Raw genomic sequence first — 24,415 nt, 5'->3', positions numbered from 1 at the left:
CATTTGTTTGTGAACTTTTTCAGTGAATACACAGTAGCTGAGTTACCTCAGCAGTCAGAAAATTCCCTTTATAAATTTCAGTGCTGTTCACTAGAAAGTGACCATCTAAAACCTCCCAGAAACCACTTTTTCTTTCCTTCTATAGTAGAATTTCTGTGGCAGATACTAGATTTTGACAGCTAAGTAGCAGGGGGAAAAACTAGAAATAAAAACAGAAGTAAAAGGTGCTACTGCAGTACAGACATGCTAATTCATAGTCTATGTAATTCCAAAGCTGTAAGCCTAAAATCAGGACAGTTTTGATACTGAATTTTGGTGCAGCAAAAGGCAACAAGAAGCCAGCCTGCTTGTCTGGCAAAGTGAGATGTACTTCAAAAACGTACCTCAGATTTTTACCTTAGTTCAGAATGTCTGTCTCAGTTGACCTGAGTTTGGCCACGTTTGGTTTTGTGCATTTAAGCTGAATTAAATCTTGTAATTACAAGATTATGGCTGAAGCAATACACACTTCAAAGGATGCACCACAGTTGCATCAGTGACCTGAATAATAGTGGGGATATTTGGATTTTTTTACTGCCATGCTAACCTTACTCTGAAGCAAACAAAACTACCTTGCCTCCACTACTTTGCCATTACCAGTCACGACTGATTGGTCTAAGTACTGCTGTAGCTTCCAGTTCAATGAATGACACTGACCAGCTAAGAGCTAATTCTATCAGCTATTTTTACAGACTCAAGTAGGAGAGTGCTGAAATATTTCATGTGTCCAAACAAGCACAGTGAAATTGTTTAAAGATGTACAAATGCAGATTAAAATGGTGACCTGGGTTCAGCTGTACCAACTTTTGTGATCTTTAAATGAGTAAAGAAAACTTGGTCCAAAAAAATTTATTTACAATTTAAATGCACACTGGTCTACTCCAACAGTAAAACTACAATGGAGAGCAGTGGACAGGTCCAGGCATTTCATATGTTCAAACACTTGTGAAGAAAGTCCCTTGACACTTAGGAACAGATGAAGTAGAAAGCAGTAGGATAGGGTGCCTTCCAGAACTTCCACTTGCCATCAGGGCAGACACATCGATCTTTTTGTGAAACCTGACGTATTAGTCATGACCAGAAGGGCTGTTGCCAACAATTCCTCCATGTCTGTACATTTGCTACAGGTACAAACTCTTGTGCATGCAGCTTTGGGAAAACAAAAATAAATAAAAGGTCCCTTCAAAACCTCAACACATGCAATGGGTGGAAAATTCTACTTTAAGGCATAGAGCATCTTACGCTTGGACAAAAAATTTGTGTTGTCAAGTGGCCATAGTCACACCCATCTGTTTAATAGCCACCAGCTGAAGCTGGCTGCTCAGATAGTACATTCTCCTACAGCAGCAAATGTTCACCTTCAGTATGCATTTCATCTCCAAAACCAGGCTGTTAGTCAGAACCCAAATCTTCAGTCTCATCGTAGCCAAATTCCTGCAAAACTTCCTGTCGATATTTGTTCCATGTTCTTCTCCTGTAACATTGGTCCTCATCACTGAAACTCTCTTCAGAGTCTGTAGAGAAAGCATCAGCACCTCTAGATTATCCCTTATTTTTACTTAAAAAATAAAGTGTATCAGACTAGTTTAAGCTTCTTGAGAAACTAACAAAGTCTGAACAACTTCTGTATGACCTGAGGTTTGAATTGTGCTTGAAGTACTCTGGGGTAGGGACTTCAGAACGCAGAAGCAGTGTTTAACAAGTATGTGGACCCAAGTCATGGATTCCTTCTCTAAGCAAGAAAACCTTTGCAATTCCAGCAGTCTCAATTTGACTTCTCACTTTTGTCTTTTCAAAACCACTAATTTCTCTTCTAGTTCCAAGAAAGATAATCCTCCTCTACGCACATTTCACCACTGTAAGAGCAGAATGCTACCCCAGCAGTGCTCAGTTAAGTTGTTTTTAGGGATAGCATGTAAAAAAGAGGGGATGTATACATGCACAGCAGGAAAGCAAACAGCATTTATGACAGGTGTACCTTTTTCTCCATCTTCCTCAGGTAAGAATTCATCTTCTTCAGGATAATCATTACGCCAGTTATTTTCATCATTTTCATCATCTTCATCTTCATATACTTCCTCTGGGCCAGGATCATCATTTACCTGCATGTCAACACAAAACAAAATGCTGAGTATCTGTATTTATAGTGAATGCTAAGTGGGTTTTCATCCACCTGTGCAATACTGTACAGATGAGAAAGAGCTAGGAAATACTTATTGATGGCAGGCAGAAGGAATTCTGCAGTGACACAGGGCACATTACAGAAGAATTTGAGTTGTCACTACATTCACCATAACACTTCAAATCTGCTTTAGGTGAAAAATCAGTGAAGTCACACATGTATATGTTCCACTCCAGCATTTCAATGTTACTGTCTATGTTACTCATTTCAGTAGTAGTGTAATAGATCAAGCAAGAGACAAAGTAGTTTCAGGCTCCCAATATACAAGTCTGTTGATCACAGGAACTATACAACACAAGGCTGAACTAACTTCCTAACTCCACAGTCACTGAAGAACAATTTGTTATGAAAAAATATCTGAGATTAAAGTCAAGTCCTCAAATACTGTAAAAGGTGTGTGTGTTCCCCCTTGCTCTTCTTTTCATTCAGTCATATTTACAATGACATTTTCGTGGCTGCCTCCTAATTGCAAGCATGACATAAAGTACTCAAGTTTCATGTTGCTAAATTTGTCAGTTTGAAAGCAGACAGATTCTTCTCATTACATGAGCACCATCCCTTCCATTTTGCCATATGATATCCTGGGATCAACAGTAACCTGCAGGAATGGGGGACTGGCAGTTACAAAAGGCCTAACACAGAAGTCACCGAGCATACATGTAGTGTCTATCTTAAAGCATCTTTCTTGGCATGGCAGCTTTTAAGAGCAGGACTTTAAACATCTTTTATTTGTGATCTTTCTAGTTGAGAAAGACTGGTATTTCCACACCCTTACCCATTCATACTCTTCTCTATACGGCTGTACAGAAAGGATATTTTCAATCCAATCAGGGGCTGATGTTTCCTTATAGTAGATGTCATAAACATACTCATCTTCTTTGTGACCATGTTCTTTTTTACCATCTTCAGAAACATTTAAATGCTCACGGATCATCTCTACTGCATTGCAGAGAATTGCATCTGGATCAGTCTTCTGCTGAGAAAAAATAAAAAATTAGTATTTCCACTAAAGTTATGCAAAGTCTTATTTACAGCCAACAGTTTTCAGATAAAGAGAAAACTTATACATCAGACCAGGACAAATAAAAAATAGAATGGTACAAGCCCTTCCTTAAGCAGCAGGTCCGCACTGTTTCAACATTAGTGCACTTAGGATCCTCCTGAAACATTCCAACTTGCAATCTGGTTAAATCTCCTATCCAGTAGTGGAATACATACAGTGCAAGAGAACTCCCACAACAGTGTGCCCACATGTACCACTCAACAGCCATACCAAAGTACTTCAGGTACACCAAATTCATAGCTGACCTGTGGGTTTGCAGTGGTTACACTGGGGTCTCCCACCATCTCCTCCTCTTGTACAATATCAAACAGCTGGAATTTCCCACAGCAGTCTGAACTGTTATGGACAGCGCCACTCTCCTCTGGGGCAGCATCCTGCGGTGCTCCAGGCTCGGAACTGTCCCCGTGGGGCTCAGCCTGGCCGTGCGCAGCGGCTGCAGCTGTGCCGGGGCAGTCGGGCCGGTGGCTGGATATCACCCGGTACCGCTTCTCCTTCCTGTCCGCCTGCTTGGCACAACGCAGCTCCTGAAGGATTCGCTGGGTGCTTCCCAAAGAGGGGCGCAGGTTTTGAGCTGCCTTGTCTCGCGTGATGGCATCTTTGACATACTTCTGAACTGGTTCGTGCTGGGGAAAAGGAACAAAAAGGAGGGGGAATATAATGATAACATCAACATAGCAAGTCATACTCCTTCCTAGAAGGAATGAAGAACTGCAGTACCAATAATCCTAACAACATTCAAGTAACTTCTACTATTACTTTAAGCAACATAACAATCATAATATTCTCTTGTTATGAGGGGAGGAAAGCAGAAGATATAGAACAGAAGGCCTAAGACTGTTTCAATTTGATTTTCAAGCAACTTTGTAGTACACAATACTCTCCAAACAAAAACACATGCCGTTGGAAGACTGCAACGGAGCTAAATTTAGGGATGATAGCCTTTATAGTAAGAAGACCATTTCCCAAGACGGACCAGTCTTATTCAATACAAAAGGCTGGATGGCGGATGGTGGCTGTTATCCTTGTAGGGCTGAGCTTCAAGCATCTCACACGGCAGAAATTCAAGCTTCACTTATTGCCTGTTCTGCAGTTTCCAAGTGAGGAACAGTTTCTAAGGAGAGAAAAGCGAGTGCTGCGCGCAGCGTGTCACGGGGCCCGTACCCTGCTCCGGTTCCTGCCCTGCCCGCGGCTGGCACGGCGCGGGAGGAGCCGCCGTGCCCTCGGTTACCGGCACAGGACGGCGCTGCCCGAGGCCGGGCTGCTCTCCGGACCCCCGCATCCAAGGGGGAGCCGGAAAGACCCGCGAGGAGCAGCCACACAGAGCCGCTGCTCTCCAAACCCCTCCAGCAGCACCGCCCGGCCCGGCTCGGCCCGGTACCTTGGAGGACACGGTCGCCACCAGCTTGAAGAGGTTGTTCTCCACGGGCTCGGCCCGGCGCCGCTTGCAGGCCAGGAGCAGCGCCTCGGCCGGCTCGGGGCCGCCGCGCTTCCGCCGCACGCGCAGCACGGCCGCGCCCGCCATGGCGCCCGCGGGAAGGGGCGGAGCGCCCGCGGCCTCCGGGGAGGGACCGGCGGTGCTCGAGGTGGGCACACGCGGTGCGCGGGTGGGATACGCGGTGCGCGGGTGGGATACGCGGTGCGCGGTGGGATACGCGGTGCTCGAGGTGGGCACACGCGGTGCCCGGAGCGGGCGAATGCGGCGTCCGGGAAGGGTACACCGGCCTGCGGAGCTGCTGGCCTGGGGCTCTGAGGAGGGACGAGCCGCAGCCTCTCGGGCCCGCTGCGCTGGTTCCGGGCAGGGGTGGCGGAGAACGTTCCGGCCGTGCCCCATCGCAGCTCCTTCCTGAGGCGGGGAAGGTGCGGGCCTGTGCCGGTCCCGGGCAGGCTTCGGGGACTCCGGGAGAGGGCCGCCGCCGGGCCGATGTGCTCACTCACGGGATGCTCTTCCATGAGGATTTACTGCTCTCTTGGTTTCTTTTCTGCGCTGTGTTACATCTGCAGGGGTTACATCTAGATGATCTTCAGGGTCCCTTTTCAGTGTAGGACTAAGTGACAGATTTTAGCTTAAAATGTCCTTATGAAAAAAAGCATAAAGTAGTCAGCAGTACTTTTGGCCAAGGCAGGTGGAAATTGGGGGTGGGGGGAAATGTACAACAGCTAAACTGATACTTGTGTTTGCTAAGTTTTATGGTGGTTTTGTTTTTTTGTTTTTTTTTCACAGACGGTATTTGGTGTATTATATTGAAACAAAAGAAAAGCTGCGCACATACATAAATAGCACAATACTACTTGAGATTGATTATGAAGACCTTTTGTGGAAGAGCCAATCCAACCACTGGTTCGATGGAGTGGCTAGAAGAGGGTGAGGACTATGACTACCACCAGGAGATTGCAAGGTATGCTTGAAAAGTAGCTTGTTCTGTTAAAGGACACCTAAAAATGAGCAAATCCAACATTTTTAAGGGCAGTTTGGAGGTCTGTGTTTGTGGAATGGTGTGAGGTGAACAGACTGTAGAATAGTCTAAATGTCAGTAAATGTGCCCAGTGGTCTACACGGCAGAGCTGTCAGCGTAGAATGTTGTAAACCATTCTCCAAGTGTTTTTCTTCTACCTTTTTAAGAATATTTTCTGTGGGGCTGATCTTGATACTGACAGTGACTGAGTTGAGACAAAATGCATTGACTAAATTGCTTTTAAATGCCAGTGCAACATGTAACTGCCAGTTGTCTGTTCCTGTCCTAGCTTTTTGAGAACTTAGTGTAATAGCCAGAGAAGGTGGGAAGATATATTTTGGGGTATTTCTGAGTAATGCAACCCATGAAGAAATGGGAATCAAGAAGTTTAAGTCTTGGTAAAAAATAGGTCATTAGTAGTCTGTCGTTCATTGCTCTCTGTGTGTCTCAGGTGCTACTTCACAGTTTTTGTCCGTAGAGCTGTCTGTGCCTTGGGCCCATTGCTATGCAGAGGGTTTGTGCCAGTGGTTCATGAGTCGATTTATATGCTGATGGTCAGACCACTGAAATTACATTATCCCTTAGATTTGGGAAACACTTTAGGTCCTCAAGGAGTGTGTCAGTTATTTGTGCATTTGTGGGGCACAGGCCCAGTTGCTCTGCAGAATGATGGAGTATTTTAACTGGAATATCTTTTATTGCAGGTCACGCTATGCAGATATGCTTCATGATAAGGACAGGGTAAGTACAGAAGCAAAACCCTTTTGAATGGTGGGGAAAGAGCTGTTGCATTTCTCTTGAATAGCTGTCACTGTGTGATTTTATGGTTTCTCTGTAAGATTAAATGATCACATTTTTGTACTCTCCAAGGTACCAGACCTGCTCTTAGATCAACGGATGCCTTCTTACATCTGACTTTAGTGTTCTGTTGTTTACTGCAGAACATTTTTGTATTCAGTAGCCGATTTTGTTGTTCTGTGTTTGACGTTTTTGACAGAGAGCTCATTAGATGAAATTTCAAAAGCTGTAAAAGTGAAGCTGGGCTTCTTAGTTTTTATAAAGTCTGCTTTTCTGTGGTATTTCTACCATATGTACAGGCATGATGAAGTCTGGAGTGAATAGTTCAAATGTTCATTTTCCTCTAGCCATTAACTCAGCCTTCCATCAATAACATTTTGAAAGATTTTTGTGGTGTCTCCACAATGAATTTTGAATTCACGTTGAATTAAAACATGTCAGTGGGATCAGGCATTGAATAAACTGTGTAGAGGCAGCAGGTTATGTCTGAGTGATTAAAACAACTACTGGAATTATATGTATCAAAGTTGTTGACTAGAATTGGTCAGAAGAGGATCCAGCAGGCTTTCCAAATACATAATGTTTAAAGGTTGTGTATTCCTTGGAAAGGCTTGATAAATCATTTGGAAAGGAATGTCTTACAGTAGGTTGTTATAAAGAAAATAAAAGCATATATATCAATCTGTATCTTGTGGCTGACAGCATTTTTTTTTTTTTCCTGTGTGCTGGTGTGCTTAGAGCTCCATTTAATGGTCTGTAACTAAAAATGAGGATTTCCACTGGTTAATTCTCATGTAAGAACCTTTTTAAGTAGATGAAGAGAGGAATCTAAACCAAGGTACTTCAGCTCTTGTACTGCCATAGGGAGAATATGACTATTTGAGTGGTCCTGCAGGGGAAAATTAATCAGAAAACCTGTAGTATTTGCTATGGATCTGAATATTATTTGCTGAGGAAAATATATCGCATTTGGAAATCATACATATGTTATGAATAGCTGATTGACCAATGGTAGTATGAACATTGTGACAAATATTGATGAACTTTAAATGAGCTGATTGTGCCAGATACAGTTGTTACTGCTGAAGATGGCTTTGGTGTGACCGTGGCATGAGGCGTATCTGTAGGACTTTTTCTGATTATAAACTCACAGCCAAAGAGTGCAAGGTATCTGCACAGAAATTAAAAACATAAATGGATAAAAGGTTGCTGATTTTTTTTTCTTTTCCACAGAATGTGAAATACTATCAAGGTATTCGTGCTGCAGTGAGCAGAGTAAAAGAGAGAGGTGAGAAAGCAATTGTGCTGGACATAGGGACTGGCACAGGACTCCTGTCCATGATGGCAGCTTCAGCTGGGGCAGATTTCTGCTATGCCATTGAGGTGAGCATTGGTTAGGGGTTGCACATATTCAGCATGTTCTTTGTGATGCTCTTATTTTCAGGCTATGTACTATCTCTGTTATTTTTGTTCTGAATGAAACAGAAATGCTCTTCACAATTACACTGTTAATACAAGCAGGTTTTTGGCATACTTCAGTGAGTATTTCAGTGCTGGGTGTTTTGGTTTCATTGACATAGTGTCTTGAACACATGTAAGTCTTCAAGGGCTTCTGTTGATGCATGTATATATCTTTATTTTTACAAAGGAATGAGTTTGTTTAATGTAAACGCTACAATATTATTCTTGTGTTTCAAAAGTTAAATTGGAGTAGCTTTCGGAGGCAGCTGGTAACTCTGATAGTGGAGCTCTGAATTTCTCAAGTGAGGCTTGTTTCCTTGTTTCATGATAATGAACTTCAAACATAGGAAAAGATAAAAAGGTGTTATTTTTTTTCAGAACTATATATATTGCATTTTATATTGGTGCCCTTCCATTTTTGAAAGCTGACTTGAGTGGTACCATTTTGTTACACTCTTGCTGTTCACAGGTGTTCAAGCCCATGGCTAATGCTGCTGTGAAGATAGTGGAGAAAAATGGTTTTTCTGACAAGATCAAAGTAATCAACAAGCACTCCACTGAAGTCACAGTTGGCCCAGGTGAGAAGAGGCTTAAAAAACTGGGCAAGTACCCAAAAACCATGAAGGAATAGTTCTTACTTTTATTTCTTATACATTTTCTGATTAAAACAAGTGCATTGAGTACACTGAGGGAGCTGGGATGGGTTCAGGTTGGAGAAGAGGAGGCTCAGGGGATTCCTCATCTCTACAACTGCCTAAAAGGAGGTTGTAGCCAGGTGAGGGTTTGCCTCTTCTCCTTGGTGAAAAGTGACAGGATTACAGGAAATGGCCTCAAGTTGTGCCAGGGAAGGTTTAGACTGGAGATTAGGAAACTTTTTTTCACAGGAAGAATTGTAAAGCATTGAAAAGACTGTCTAGGGAGAGGGTAGAGTCACCATCCTAGAAGTGTTCAGAAACGTGTGGATATGGCACATGAGGACATGGGTTAGTGGTGAACATGGTGATGGTGCTGGCTTAGTGGTTGGACTTGATCTTCTCCAACCATAAGGATTTTGTGATACTTTACCTTCTAGAAAGTAACACTGGAAATCTACTTTGGAAGAAAGTGTTCTGGTAATATCTCAGTAGCCATTTGTATTTCAAATGGAAAATCATTTCCAGTCTTCAGCAGACTCTCTAACAGGAATAGTTTTTAAATTACTTGTGTATTCAGGGTAGCATCTTCCTGAAAGACTTACATAAAGATTTAACATTACAATATTAATTTGCATCTTTTAGATGGAGATATGCAGTGTCGGGCAAACATCCTGGTAACAGAATTATTTGATACAGAGCTGATTGGAGAAGGAGCTTTACCAACCTATGAGCACGCACACAAATACCTTGTACAGGTAAGAAAATAGGAAGTGTATTACATCTATTAGTAGAGAGAAATTCTTCTGCCTATTTTTGAAGTAGGATAGAGATTAAACAGTACTTAGGCTTCTGTATCCCTTGATAAATACACCATCAGCTCTGCTGGTTTCTTATTCAATAATTTACTACATATTGTAAGTCACAGGCTCTGAAATTGCATCTTGTTCCTTTGTGTTGAAACCAATAACTTGCTGGTTAACAAATGTTATTCAGAAAGGCATCCAGTTCTGATTTGAAGCTCTCCTTAATAACAACTTTGTCTCATGATATATAAAAATATTCTCCTAAATTACCTCCCAGGCATTAGTTCATTTTTGGTTGTTATTTTTTTTTGTTGTGCTCTTACTACTCCATATGCATTTGCATGTGAAAATATTTTAAGCACTGTATTTAAATAATGTCCCTTTTTTTGGACTTATAATATATGGGTATAATTTTGGGACTTTCTCTTTTACATTTTCTAATATTTTACTTTCATTAAAATGTGGATGGAGGAACTTTATTTAGGCTTCCAGATTTCCATTCACCAGTTTAAAAGACACCATATACAGACAACTCCATACTCCATAACTCCATATAGAACTCTAAATTGCAATTAGTCTTCTCTATAAAAGCATTGTTTTTTTGGACTTCATGGTTGGCTCTCAGTTCATAATGGGATTTTGAGGACAACTTGGATGTTTTCCACTCCTTAAACATGGATACAAAGTTGTCCTTGCATAAATATTTGAGCCATTATTTTTCTTATTTCCTTATTGCAATCAACAACTCTCCTGTATTATTGATAGCTTAGTAGTTTTCTGCCCTGAGAAGCTCAGGCTATATCTCTTATTTCAGAACAAGAATGGAAATGCAAGTTAATTGAGTCTAGTAAACTGATAATGGTGCATGGTTAATGAAGTAAACTGGTCTTGCTGAGCCACAGTGAACAGGATAGATATGTGTATTCTATTTCACAGAGAGACAAATTGCTCTGATGTTAAAAAAGTCTCTAAAATAACTTGTATTTTAGATTTCAAAGCTCCCAGTCCAGCTTTTCTTTAAATGGGTTTGCATTTCAATTGTTTTAATTCTCACTCATGTTAATAAGTCAAACTTGTTGAATGTGTTTACCCTTTGTTTTGAACACTCAGGAAGGATGTGAGGCAGTGCCTCACAGGGCAACAGTGTATGTCCAGTTAGTGGAATCCAGAAGAATGTGGTCCTGGAAGAAACTGTTTCCTGTTCATATTGAAGCAGAAGATGGTGAAAAAATACTTGTTCCACCTTCAGAAATGGAGAACTGTCCAGGTCTTCCTTCTGTTTGTGATATCCAGCTGAACCAGATGCCTTCAAGTGACTTCAGTACCCTTAGTGATGTGGTGAAAATGTTCAGGTAAGGGAGACATTGTTTTGTTGAAAACAAAGTTATCTGTTATGCCTTTGATATAAACTGTGTACTGAGCTTAAGAATGTGGTGAGAATTTCTGAAGAATTCTTTTTACAATTTCCTTTCTAATATTTCTTTTTACAATTTTCCTGCTTCCCCGCAGTGTGGATTTCAGTAAGCCAGTACAGAGTGCTTCTACCTACTATAGAGTGCAGCTGGAGCCTGTGAAATCTGGCAAGGCACAAATTGTACTTTCCTGGTGGGATATTGACATGGACCCCTCTGGGATGATAAATTGCTCAATGGCTCCCTACTGGGCAAAACCCACTTCTGCTTTGCAGGTAAAATACTGAGCCTTCAGATACCATTGTGAGATGACTGAGCAACTCTTTGGAGTACTGGGGGGTTTAAGCAGCTCTGCCTTAAATTGCTTAGGAACTTTGCTAATATTTAATGTATTAGAAGATGCTAAATAAGCAAACTGTAGAAATTTTAGCTATGGTATGTACTCATTTTAGGTTTTCTTTAATATTAAATGTTTTTTGGTAAAGCTTTTTTTAGGTAAAGCTTAAAGACTGAAGCTGTCTTCCAGATATTATTTATTTTATGTTCAAGAAATAAAGATCTTTTTCTTTAAATAGTCTCAATCCCTGGTTAAAATATTAACCTGTGGTTTGCTTCCTTGTAGTTCTTCTATTAAATTTCCATAACTAAGTGTTATGTTTATATTTAATATAAGTAAGTGTTATGTTTATGGTAGTATATTTATACTCTCATAAAAAAAAAGAGGCTGGTATAGGAAGGTGCTGGATTGATATGGATAATTACAGAAATACTATTACTATTAAGTCAAATTCCTGTGGTTTTGTGTGAATGTATTTATCAGTAGAATCAATTTAGTCAAAAGGAAGTTAAAAAATGATTGTCTACACTTAGCATGTTTGAGAATAGAATTTGAAATTATCCATTTGGAGGTGTTCAGTCAGCATAGAATGACTGATCAGCATAGGATATTTGCAGTGCAAAAACCAGCTTTTTGAAACACAAAGTAGTTGTGCTGTGGTGAAATAATTCTAGGTGCATGAGGCTGTCAGCAGTTCAATACAGTTTCTAACATGAGAGAACTGTGGAAGGTAAACAGCATTAATAAATGCAAAACAATTTTGGGTTGTTTTTCATTTGGTTGCTGTAGAAGTGTGGCCAGTGAGCAAGCCAGTGGTCTAAGGTTTATTCTGTTGCAAGAAATCAATATTATTAAATATGTGATATTGGCCTTTATTCAGTCTTGCTAACTTGAACAAGATTCTTTAAATTAATCATGCATTTTCAAAGTTGTGCCCCTTCTTCCTAATTGATTTCCTGCTCTTTGCTTACTTTCCATTTGCTATTGATGAGTGAGTTCCTGAGCTTTGTGTATCAACCTTTTTCAGTGGAGGGATCACTGGATGCAGTGTGTTTATTTTCTTCCACATGAGGAGCCAGTTCTGCAGGGTGAGAAGTTGTACCTGACTGCCTGTCGTGATGAGTACTCTGTGTGGTACAACCTGCAGAAAGCCAGGTAACAATCTGTGGGGGGAAAAAAGGCTGCTCTCTTACTCCAAGCTGGAGTATTTGCTGCTCTTAGAGTATCTCCTTTTGTAGAAGAGCAAGATAAGAACCTAAAGGGTAGAAAAATATTAAAGGCTGCTTCATGTGCAATGCACAGGTGGAAAATACACATTATGCATAAAAACTCAGTTGGACTGCAAGCTCCTGCCTTGTACTTGGTTGCATTCTGTGAAAAAGAAGCATAAAATAATCCAGGTTGATTTCCAGGTTGATTCCTGGAAATCCTAAAATACAGCACAGCTGAAGTGGCATACAGTAAAGAAGTGAAATAATTGCCATTCTGTTAACATTTTCTGTTTTCCTAGTCAGCACTATCTTTTTGAGACTACTGCCTTTTGCTCAGATTAAAAAGAGCTTAATCATGCTGGTTGTAATGACAATAGCAGCAAACATTTTAAAAACCAGTGTTAGCTTTAAAATGTCTGAATCTGCTGTGCCTTTTTTACTTAGGAGCCCAAAATCCAAACAAGTATCTGCTGAAAGGCCAAAGCCTAAAGTACCTAACCATCACAGTTGGTGGTAAAGTGGGGGATGGCTCTTGGTTTTGTCTTTTAAAGACGGTGAAAATTCTTTTTTACCTCTCTGCATTTCGAAATGCAGAGTTGCAGAAATGGGGAGAACCAGTAACTTCAAAAAAATGACAGCAGAGTTCGTATTCATTACTGTGCATATCAGCCAAAATGCATAAATGTGCCTGTTAGCAAAAACATCTTACTGATGCTGTAGTTGATGCTACATTGAGATTTTTCACAGAGAAGGGGAGAATGGAGCAGATGAAGAGGAGCATAAAGCAGGTGTTGGTGTGGAGAGTCCTGTCTGTAGGTGTCGTGCCCATCTGCTGTGGAACAGGCCCCGCTTTGGGGAGCTGAACGATCAGAACCGAACACGCCAATACATCAAGTCCTTGAGGAAAGTGAGTGCTTGCTGCCTGAAGGTTTTGTTGGTTTCTCTGATGTATGCTCATACTGGTTATTTATGGAATTTGTTTGTCCCCTGCAAAGGACTTTGCTCACAAAGTGTATTTTTCTTCCATCAGCAGATGAAAATTATAGTTTTGTCTTGAAAACTTTAGTATTAAATGTCTTAATGGTAAGAGCTATTTTTGCATAGAATTTGTAGTAGCTCTGTGTGTTTGTTAGACATGGCATTGGTAGTTGAATAAAGACATCCATTACATTTTTCAGCAAACTTTTTCAGATCTAAGCTAAGAGCATTACATGAGAATTTTTTTACAGTTATTTGATATGAAAGTGTATAAAGTGTGGAAAAGTTTGCCCTCTGGAATAAGAATAACAATGACTATTTGTTCTCTGTAGGTTCTGAAAACAGATAGTGTTTGCCTTTGTATCAGTGATGGCAGTCTGCTGCCTGTGCTGGCTCATTATCTTGGGGCAAAGCAGGTACAGTACTTTGTCCTGTTTTTTAAATCTTTGTATTTTAGCTTGGTATTTTTCTCTCATGTAGTTAATTCCCAGCTCATTATTTAACTATTTGCAGTGCTTCTTCATGGACAAGTGGGGAATAGGCTCCCATTGTGTTGAAGGGGAGGTTAAATTCATCTCTGGTCAAGTTGAAGTCTGGGAAGATAATAATTACCAGATTTGACATTTACCATTGTGTAGTTTTAAGGGAAAGTGCTGTTCCTCATTCCCCACTGCTTCCTGTTTGCCATCTTTATCTTGTTTGTTTTGAAAAAACTCTGTGGACCTAAATGTCTGGGAGGGCATTTTTGTTCTATGTTTGCAATTCCATAATTACATTTATTACCTAGTCTGGAGTGGAAGATCTGTAGGAGCCAAGTAGGAAGCAGTAAGAATACTGGGTCTGTGTGTAACTGAGAGCTGCCTGGCTGTTCACACACATACAGATAGTGCCTATGTGTGTGAACAGCTGCCTGGCTGGTCACACATGTGGTTTAAAGAGCCCTGCTTGATGGAGGGCTCTTTAAACTAAAATCTGTTAGAGTTTAACTGAATATCTGGGAATGTGTAATTTAATATAATCCTGAGGAATGCTGCATATTGCCTAACAATTCATCAATTTTGGATAGAAACAATTTTTTTTTTCTTACTGCAAAAGGCTTCTGAGCAGATAGTCAGGTCCTGTTAAGCATTATTCACAACTTGGCACACTGGTGATATGCTTTCATTTGTTCATGAGTAAATATGTGCTTAGGACAAATGTTAAATATGCTGTGTGCAACTTAAAAATGGAAAATAAGTATTTGCATTCAGTTGAGGTTTTTTCTTGTATAGCTGTGAAAACAGAAGTATTTAGCCTGTAGTTTTTAGGGGTGTTTTGTTGTTAAAGTTCATTATAGTGGGCCCTGGAATATATGCATGGTTCTTATGAACTGTGCTCACTAGGGCATCAAAATGTTGTCTCGTCTTCAGTTACATATGCTTTTAATTAAAAAACTATAAAGCTAGTTTGACTAACTGCGTATTTTCATTAGGTGTTTACATTAGAAAACTCTGGAGTGTCCTGTTCTGTCATGGAAAAAGTGAGTATTCCATTTTCTGCTAAAACAGGACCTCTCCTTTGCAGATGCCTCTTGGCTTGTCTGCTTGAGCTGCTGCTCTGCTGCTGCCATTGCCTTGGTGATAAAAGCCAGGCTCTTTCTGAGAATTAGTGAGAGCATCCCAAAGCTTGCACCAGTCTTACCTGGCAAGGAGCGTCCAGCGGTTCTGTCTTCAGCTGGGACAGGTTGGGAATGCCTGCTCTGGTGTTTGCTCTGCCTTGGGAAGGGCAAGCAGGCCCTCCCAGGGGTGTGGAGGCTGTTCAGGAGAGGCAGCTGGTGCCTAAGAAGTAACTGGAAGCAGCTTCCTGGGGCTATCACTTGGCTGTGACTCCTTTAGTTGACACAGTGTATTTGATCTGGCTCAGCCTGAGGTTCAGAAGTGCAAAACCAGGAATGGTGGGCAAGGGAGCACTGGAACCTGGTCTCAAAGAAAAAACAAATATGCAGTGTGAAATATTAAATAAAGCCAAATATTCATAGGTGAAGTGATTCTCACCTTTCTTGAGAACTCTTCTCATATGCTTTAAAGTACAGCTTAACACAAAAGGTGCTCCACCTTCATTATCTGCCTTTTTATATGGATAATTTAAAGAATACTGAGGGCATGTGCTTTAGTTCCCTAGATGTGACATGATGGCTCTAGGTGCATGCAGCCTTCAAGAATAGACTTGTATCATCCTCATGAGGTATGGCAGGCAGTTTCATTAAAATTTCTTTTGGCTGCTGGGTTTTTTATTCTAATTTCTCTTCAATAAAATTGTCATTTTGATCTCAACTGTGGCTTTACATAAAGACAGTGTGTTATTTTTTGATTTTAGTTTTTTAAAGCAAATAATCTTGAAGATAAAATTAAAATAATAGAAGCTCGTCCTGAGTTGCTGAAGCCTTCTCATTTGGAAGATAAAAAGGTATGTTACAGTTGTCCATTATACTGAATTTCAGGGGTTGTTAGGGAACAGAAGGTAAAAATGAATTGTAACCACAATGAATTCTGTTATATCCCAATTAATTAAAATATAATGAGTAAATGGTTCACACCATGTACCACTAAAATTAAAGGAGACTAAAGACTGTGGGAGGGTTGTTGCTCTGTTTTTGAAGGGTCTGACTCCCCCTGCTGCATAATTGCCCCAGTAGTTAAGCAGTTTAACTGGTTCTACAAGGCTGTAACTCTTTCACAGGCCACTCAAGAAGACTGCAATCTATTTGGAAGTAATAAAATACTTCAGAACTTCAGAATGCTGTGACTCATTACAAAGCCTTCCAAACTCAAACTGCAGTATTTTCTCACAAACTTTGTTGCAGGAAAATTCAGTTTAAAATGTGGTAGCTAAACCCACAGAACAATGTCCAAAGTGCTGTACATGCAGTGTACAGTAATTAAATCCCTGTGGAGCAATCTAGATGATTTCACTTAATGTATTGCACTGGCAGCTATTGGAAGATCTAAACAGCCTGTGTTGTGATTTGTTTTTCTTTATTATAATGTTTTTTTTTTCTCTTCTCTCCTTTGCCAAGATTTCTGTCCTTGTGGGAGAGCCGTTTTTCACAACAAGTTTGTTGCCATGGCATAATCTGTATTTCTGGTATGCCAGGACAGCTGTGAGCACTCACCTTGCCAGCAATGTCACTGTCCTACCTCAGTCTGCTTCTTTGCACATGATGGTTGTGGAGTTCCAGGTGAGATTGTTCAGATATTTACACAAATCCACTTAAATCTGAGTACTCTACAACTTATTGCATCTTAATACTGTCCAGTATGTTCTGTACTTAGCACCTGAGAAAAGAATATTTGATATCTTGAAGGGTAAATTGTGCTATTTCAGCCATCTCTTGTTAGCAAATTAACTCAAGTAATTTTGCCATTCAAAATAAAAGGGCTGCATGTTTTAAGATACTTGTTTAGATTAGAGATAAGTGAAGCATGTGACAGTTGTGGTTATTTATAAAACTAGTTATTTTATTATGTATATTATATAAAAATATATGTATAAAGTAGATACTCTGCAACATATCAGGTTTGGAAATGAGGCTTTTTAAGACTGTAGGCAGGATTCCCAATTGCATGTGGATTTTTTTAACTGCCTGGGGCTGCGCGCAGTTCTAAATATGAGCACATCTTAAAAATAATTTGAAAAGTAACAGATGTTTTACAAAGTTATAAATGTAGTTTTTTCATTTATTGAGCACTTTCTAACAAAAGATTGTGAAGTGTTTACCTGCCATGAAAATGGAAATTAAGTACTTTCATCATTAATATGCAAAGTCCAGTAGCTTAAGTGAATGAACTCTGTGTAAAGAAATGTACATACTTTAAATAAAAACACCCATAATTAATCAATTTTCGCATAAACACAGCCTTCAGTTTATCTATTAAAAGTTTCAGGTCTTTTTTGTAGTTTATTCTCCCCTCTAGCTTACTAGCTGTGTAGTTTTTGTGTCTGAACCTTCTCTCCCTTAAGTTTCTTTATTTGAATGCTTTTTAACCTTGTTCTCTTCTGCCTTTGATTTGTGCATGTGAAAATGGATTTGTTCTTTTTCCCCTCTGGGGCTAATCCACTGTTCTGCACATTTTTTTAGTTTTCTGCAAAAATGTAGAGTTTAAGTATGTACTGAGTAAATAATGTAAATCTGAATCCTGTAATAGGGAGCAGATACTTAGAGTAATCAGCAGTAATCAGATTGAAATAAGCAGTAAATTATAATTCCATGCTCTCTGATCTAGAAGATTTACTTCCCTAGAACTCTCAGCATTTTGTAAGGAAGTAAGCATTATTCTCTTCATGTTCTGGATGAGGAAACCAAAGCATGCAGAATGATGACTGAAGATTATTCAGCAATCAGCAGAATGTGGAGTAACATTCATGTCCCCTAAGCCTCAGTTTTACACTTTCATGTGCAGGGTTTGTTCAGAGATGATTCCACATAAAATTTTTGGTAGAACATTTAACTTTTATTTTGTTGCAGTAGTCTACCCCAAAGCCAGTGTTTTAATTTTACATTTTCTTCTTTCTGTCGTGAATCTAGACTCAAAGACTGGCATCTGTGGGATTTTAAAAATAACCTCTGCATTTACCAGTTCTTGTTTAGACAGAGGGAGCAGACAACAGCGTTGCAAGGTCTCCTGCAGAGCCTGTTCTGTAGGCTGTTCTGTCCTCTCAGAATGGATATGTCATTGTGGTTAAGCAATTAGCAAAACCTGGATCCAGGAGAAAAATTTGATGGAATTACTTCAGTCATAAAGTTAAGAAACTTATTTAATCCGTAATTGCATTTAAGGAGCAGGGTGCTGCCTGTCTGTTTTGGTAGTTCTGCTGGGTGTAGCACTCAGAGACTCTTGATAAATCCCTCTAGTTCATGCTGTAGTCAGGCAGAAATTATAACAGTATTTCTTTAAATGTAGAGTGGTCCTGTTGCCAGCTTGTAAAGCAGTAACATTTGAGATTAGGTGCGACAATGAACAGGTAAAAAAATGTGTATATCCACAGCTAATGAATGTTTGTGTTCTATTAAGAGACTATTAATGGGGTCTAAGATAATAAATGGGGTAAATGTTGAACTGAGTCAGTCTGTCCAGTGGGTTGCTAAAATCAATGACAGGCATGGTATGTAGTGGCTAAAATGATCTTGCTCCACTTTGTGGGGCTAAAGGGAAGTGTGGGTCTCTGGTAGGCTGTGGGATGTTTGATACTACTGGGAGCACCTACCTGTGCTGGATAGTGAAAGTTGAAGGGCTGTAAGGGTTAGATCTTGGCAAATCTATAGCTGCTCTAAAGTAAACAATACACAGAAATTGTGAGAAATGTTCTTTAGAGGAGCTGAAAGCAGTGATTAAAGAATTAACCAACTAAAAAATACCTTTTCCTAGAATTATCTTCTGATTCTTGCAGTAGTTGTAATGGTTTAGAAATATGTATATGGCTTGCTATTGAATGTCTAAGCTACAGCTAAAATTATTTCAAGATTTGCTATTTCCTTTGATAAAGCCAAACAAAATCCTGTTGTTTCTTACAGGACTTATGGAGAATCCGGAGTCCATGTGGCATCTGTGAAGGTTTTGATGTCGGGACTATGGATGATATGATTAAAGTAAGAAAATTAGTTTCACCACAAGTCTTAGCAAAATAAAAATTCGGTTTGGCTTAATAAAGCATTTAGTGACTGTTGAAAAACTTGTGTATTAGGCAGAACACCATGGTTTGAGATTCATTTGTATCAGTTTCTAGAGCTTTGCTCTAGATTAATATGGAGGCAGTTGTAGAGTGGAATTCATGTTGAGGGAAAAGAAAATTTCAATGCATTATATTTTTAGAGTGCCCATTTCTGTTTCAGGGCTGAGGGCCCCAGTCACAGCATTTGGTTTCATGCATGTAGGATATTTTCACCCTTGTGCCTAAGAAGTGCAGTCCTGCCCTCTTGCAGCTTTATTGCTTGGATACTCTGGGTTTTCATGTCTGTTATTTTCAGTTAAATTTATTCCTTCCTTTTTTCAGGATTCTCTGAATTTTAGGGAATCCAAGGAAGCAGAACCTCACCCGCTGTGGGAATATCCCTGCAAGTCACTCTCAGAGCCCCAGGAAGTTCTGACATTTGACTTCACAAAGACTGTGCCACAGCATGGTCTCAGCACAGAGGGCTCTGCAAAGCTCTTACGGTCAGTTTTATCGCTGCAATCAATACTCTTGGTCATCATCCATTTCTTTACCTCCTAGTCAAGCTCTTTAGAGGAGTTGAGTTCAGAGCTCCTTTAAGTGCATTACACTTAACTGGTGCAAATGTGCTTGGCAGTTTTTAATAACGTGACTTAAGATTGTGGAAATTCCTCTGACACAACCTTCCTGTGGATATTCACAGTAGGCTATAACAATAATACAATAATGTTTGACATTATTAGATTACATAATATGCCTCTGTTTAAAAAAATAAGATTTTAACAGCTTTCATCATGATTTAAAATTTAAATAGATTAATTTATAGTTTAGAGGAAATAAAATATTACCTGGATGTTTTTAGTGTTTCTGTTTGTTGCCTACTGTCGAGTTCTTTCAGAAAAAAACTTCTACTTAGCTTGTCAAATTGTTGTGTTTAATAATTAATAACTTATTATATATAATAGCTTTAAAATTATATGCTATTAGCATATAATTGTTGTATATATGTTAATAGCTTTTAATGTATATGCTATTCTTCCTTCTAACTGTAATCCTGGCAGTCTTTATATTTTGCCACATCTACTGGGATACTTTCCACTATAACTGTGGATTGTACTTAATTCTGTTCAAACGTGAAATGCTGTTACGAATTTAAAAATTAAAAAGCTTTATTTTTTAACTATCTAGAGCTTACATAGCTCAAACACTGCTGTGTTTCTCATTAAACAAAACTCAAGCTTTCAAAGACTGCAGAGCCATCTGTGTGGGGTCTCTGTGCCTTTGCAGCAGTTGTGTTTGCAGGCAGCACAGTGGTATGACCTCTGCTTCTTGTGGAGCAGGCACTTGAAGTGACACGGTGTGTGTGGTAAATATTTCCTCTCAATTCAGAGTCAGTAGAAACTGGGGTCTCTAAAGGAAGTTCTCAGCGTATGCTGTGTAATTCATGCCATGTTATTCAGTGCTGGCTAAGTGGCTGTGCTGCTGAGCAGATGTAGTTATGACATGTTCTCTTCCTTGCCTTTTTTTGGATTTCATATCTGTAAATACTTTAAAGTTTCTGCCCCCAATTACCAGCTCAGTCAGCTGTTCAGCTTTATTCAAGGAAGGAAGTTGTTCATGCTTTTGCAGCTCTCACTTAAACACTAGTGCTGGGTTTAAGCTGCCAGGATTGTGTGTCAAGTGACAGGTTTTATCCTGCATCTCTCCCCAGGAAAGGAAAGAGCCACGGAGCAGTTCTGTGGATGGAATATCATCTTGCTGCCGATATCTCCGTTAGCACAGGACTGATGCAACTGTCCAATGAAAAGGTATCTCTTCATTTTAATTCATTATGTCACAGTCTGTAGGATTGCAGAGGGTCTCTGCTGGCCATGCTTGGGTTGTGTAGTACCCCTTCTCACACTGTTTGAACACTGTGTCATCAGAATTACTAAAAATATCTGTTCATGTTTAGGCGGGGAGCAGGAGATGTACCTTAAAATGGGAGAGTATGATTTCCCTACAAATGCTCCCTAGATTGGAATCAAATTCAATTTAAATGAGATACTAGGTCAAAGCAGAGTTTTGGAGGGGAAGGAGTATGTATTTTTAGTATTCTATCTCAGTAGTCTTTGACCAAATCCATTTCTAAGTCTGTGACTTCAGTGTGTGGTGTAGCAGATGGTATTTCAAGCTATGTGTTCCATAGTGGAGTGGATGGCAGTGTAAATGATAACTTGATCATTGTGTGCTCAGCTGGGAACAAGAACTCTTACTGCATTATTACTGTATAACAATAATAATATTGTAGATTTTGACTGCTTTCACTCTTAACTCTCTCCTGTAGGGAAACTGTGAATGGAATCCCCACTGCAAGCAAGCTGTTTATTTCTTCAGCTCTGTTATTGAATCAGAAATTCTGTCAGACCCTGCTGCTGTCACATATACTATAAATTTTGACACAAAGACAGGAGAGATTGCCATGGATTTTAAGCTCTTATAAAAATGCCTTCCTCCTGCTCATATTCCTAAATTATAATAAACATAAAGTATTTCCTTTTTTTTTTTTTTTGTACACCAGAGGGTTTCTTTCATTGTGTTCAGAGAGCAAACTTTTCTTTAATATACTTCTAGCCTTTTTGGGTTTGTTTTCAAAATACAGTTAGTGAGGTAGGGTTCTAAGCTGAAATGGCCAGGGAATTAAACTGTGGTGCACTGATGTTCTGCTGCAGCTGATTATCTGAGATGCTGCGTTTCTGAAGAGTCCTGTGCCAAAAAGTGACCAAAATCTGGAAAGCTGTGACTGGAAATTAGAAAGTATATATTCAAATTATTGGAAGTGACAAACTGATGGTAGTCTGACTAGAAAGAAAAGAATTGTGGGCAAAAAGCAAATCTTTATGAGATATGTAATATTCAATATATGATTAAAAATGTGGCCTTAAACTCATTCCATCAGAGGTGTGAATAAAACCTGCCAGTTTGGCTAATTTGTAAGGTGCTCTGCAGTAGCACATGTCCACTACTGAGGTTTTCTTAGTTGCTCTCCAGATCACATTGGCTGCAGTGGCATTGTGTGAAATCACGTTTGCTTTAGATGAGCAATCAATTGGTGTATCTGTTTTGCATGTGTGACCTATTGAAGTTTTGATAGAAAATCAATGCCCTGCCAGTCCCAAATTATGTCAGCCATCCACGGGGATAACAGGAATACCAAAGCTACTCTTGTTTCCTCTGAGCAGCAGCTTTAGCGAAGTGAAAGGACTATCATAAAGAGGCAGCAGGAGCCTCCCCTACTCTGCTTTCCTGGTCACCATCATACATCATTCTTGTGAGTTAAAATTCTTCCTTTTTTTTTTTTTTTCCTAATGATGTGATCATGTTTATAGACCCACAAGCCATCTGAAATATTCCCACATTTTTAGACCCATTTTCCTAATGAGCAGAAACCCTGAAGCACCTGATGAGGTCTGTGAATTTCACTTTTCAAAACTGCACTTTTAAGATGCTTAACTTTGGTCTGTCATCTCTTTCAGACTTCTCTGGAATATATAGGTTGCTGTTCATGAAACAATTGTTTTAGTTTTGATACAGTGTGCCTAGCCCACAGAAAGTATGGTAGCAAATCTGTTATGTGCTGTACATAATGCAGTTGTAAAGGGAACAGTAATATGGCCTAGCCTTTAAAAATAGTAGAGGCTTTATGTTTTTTTAAAAGGGCACAGGCACAGTTGTGCAAGGCTGAAAAAGGTATTGTACAGCTGCTCTTCTGGCTATGTCCTGTAACTCCTGTCTGACCTGCCACAGAAAGCATGAGCTTTCCCATGTTCTTTTTCTGCAATAGGAATAGCTTCTGAAAGGGCATTTAACTGCACAAGTCATTCTGGATCCAGCAAAAGAGTACAGTGTTCCATCAGGAACACAAAACTAGTAGCAATATATTGGAATTTATATGTTTGAAAAAATAAGATAGGAAAAAACCACAACCAAATTCACTGTATTTTATTGTGTAGTATTAGCGTTTGCAAAGGTAACTCTTTATGGATGTGCCTGAGTTGTACTTCCTAAGAAAAAATACAACATAAATTTGTTAAAATGCCGAAGGGAAGAAATCCACACTGATGGGAATTTGTATTTTGTTATCAGTGTTACATGCATGTTGAAATTACATGGTCCCTGCAGTGGCTATTAGGGATGGTGGCTGAGGGGCATCCTTGTTAAATCCTTTTTGTTTTACGAGACCTGGGGTAGAGGTTCTCAGGGGTGGCTGCAGTGAAAGGGAAGGGCAGAGGCTGGATGCAGTAGCAGCCATCTGCAGAATTGTGTTCCCAGGGCTGTGCTGTGTGCATATAAGGAAGAACATCTTAAATTTCAGTGTACCTGGAGCAGAAATTACATTGCTGCTACCAAAAAAAAAAATTGAAAACCCAGCACTGGAAGGATGGAATGCTGAGCATATTTTAGCACCTGTGGGTTTTTTAGATCTGATGGATATGCTCAAGAAACCTTGTGCATGTTCTAATTCACTGTGAATGTTACCAACATCACTAATGCTTGCTGGTTTGGCTTGTACATTTAGACAGGCACTGCAAGTGCTTCAAGGATTTGAAATTAAAATTGTTAGAAGTGCTGGGAGCTATTGAGGCAAACCTTTACCACAAGTGTGTGTAGTGAGGACTATTTATTGTATTTTTCAGTCTTTCTTGACTTAGGTGAATTCTCCAGGTTGGGCTTAAAAACTTAATGTGATCTGTAAATTGTGTGGAAAACAGCTGCTTACAGAGGGGCACTGGCCATTTCTGATATATATGTGCAAGAACAAAATATGAGACTGCTTCTATCTCTGTCCTCTTCCATGGGGCATTTTACTGCAGGCATGCACTTGGGGGAGGAAAGCCACTTTATCAAACAAACACATTACCCAGGAGCAGCAGTCAGCCTCCCATTTGTTCCCAGACCTGACAGAAGCATTGCAGTGATGTTCAGAGCTGGAAGAGCTGCTGGCTATGGGCATCTTAATAAGCAGAGCAAAAATCCTATTTTGTCTTGGAAGGAATTTATTTGGTGCTGCCACCACAGGCAATTTTTTTTCTAAATGACAATGGCTTTGATCCTGACTAGGCCTGCAGGCAGAGATGCACGTTCTGATAGAAACAGGATCTTGTGCTAGCACTGAACTGACAGTATTACAGTTCAGATATTGCAATAGAGGCACTGTGTAGCTGGGTAGCTTTTTGAATGCTAGACACAAGTTTTAGTCAGGTGTTAAAAGTCATAATAAACCACCAAGTGTTGCCACTCACATTTAACTTCACAATTTTGGCTTTACTGCAGAACTAACTGTTCTGTAGTTCTGAATTGCAATGAAATTTTGCT

General features: G+C 39.7%; 2 protein-coding genes across 4 annotated transcripts; one reads left to right on the top strand and one right to left on the bottom strand.

Moving 5' to 3' along the window:
• Positions 1–873: 873 nt before the first annotated feature.
• Positions 874–4,815, bottom strand: SLC7A6OS (solute carrier family 7 member 6 opposite strand). The gene is given in 5 exon segments (NM_001245102.1): positions 874–1,553; positions 2,018–2,141; positions 2,997–3,194; positions 3,530–3,907; positions 4,663–4,815. Coding segments are annotated over 5 exon segments (966 nt in total). The 5' UTR covers positions 4,807–4,815; the 3' UTR covers positions 874–1,431.
• On the top strand, positions 4,726–21,614 carry PRMT7 (protein arginine methyltransferase 7). 3 transcript variants are annotated; one of them, XM_041718493.2, is made up of 18 exons: positions 4,726–4,867; positions 5,506–5,680; positions 6,442–6,478; positions 7,769–7,918; positions 8,466–8,574; positions 9,274–9,386; positions 10,545–10,786; positions 10,944–11,121; positions 12,211–12,338; positions 13,142–13,301; positions 13,705–13,788; positions 14,844–14,891; positions 15,728–15,817; positions 16,428–16,589; positions 18,924–18,998; positions 19,403–19,563; positions 20,772–20,868; positions 21,387–21,614. In XM_041718493.2, the coding sequence occupies exons 2-18, from the start codon at positions 5,586–5,588 to the stop codon at positions 21,540–21,542; spliced, it is 2,085 nt and encodes a 694-aa protein (XP_041574427.2). In that variant the 5' UTR covers positions 4,726–4,867; positions 5,506–5,585; the 3' UTR covers positions 21,543–21,614. The 3 variants fall into 3 exon arrangements, with proteins under 3 accessions (XP_041574427.2, XP_012425662.5, XP_030138536.4); XM_012570208.5 differs by lacking the exon at positions 4,726–4,867 and adding an exon at positions 4,871–4,948; XM_030282676.4 differs by lacking the exon at positions 4,726–4,867 and adding an exon at positions 4,973–5,141.
• The last annotated feature ends 2,801 nt before the right edge of the window (positions 21,615–24,415 follow it).

The sequence above is a fragment of the Taeniopygia guttata genome, chromosome 11 (assembly GCF_048771995.1).
Source record: "Taeniopygia guttata chromosome 11, bTaeGut7.mat, whole genome shotgun sequence".
Classification (NCBI taxonomy): Eukaryota; Metazoa; Chordata; class Aves; order Passeriformes; family Estrildidae; genus Taeniopygia; species Taeniopygia guttata.
This window is presented reverse-complemented; position numbering and strand designations above follow the sequence as displayed.

Excerpts from the sequence above, each read along its gene's own strand:
- PRMT7 (XM_041718493.2), top strand. The coding sequence starts at position 5,586 with ATGAAGACCTTTTGTGGAAGAGCCAATCCAACCACTGGTTCGATGGAG. Across the intron at positions 8,575-9,273 it reads TGAAGTCACAGTTGGCCCAG|ATGGAGATATGCAGTGTCGG; the intron begins GTGAGAAGAGGC and ends TGCATCTTTTAG. Across the intron at positions 10,787-10,943 it reads GATGTGGTGAAAATGTTCAG|TGTGGATTTCAGTAAGCCAG; the intron begins GTAAGGGAGACA and ends GCTTCCCCGCAG.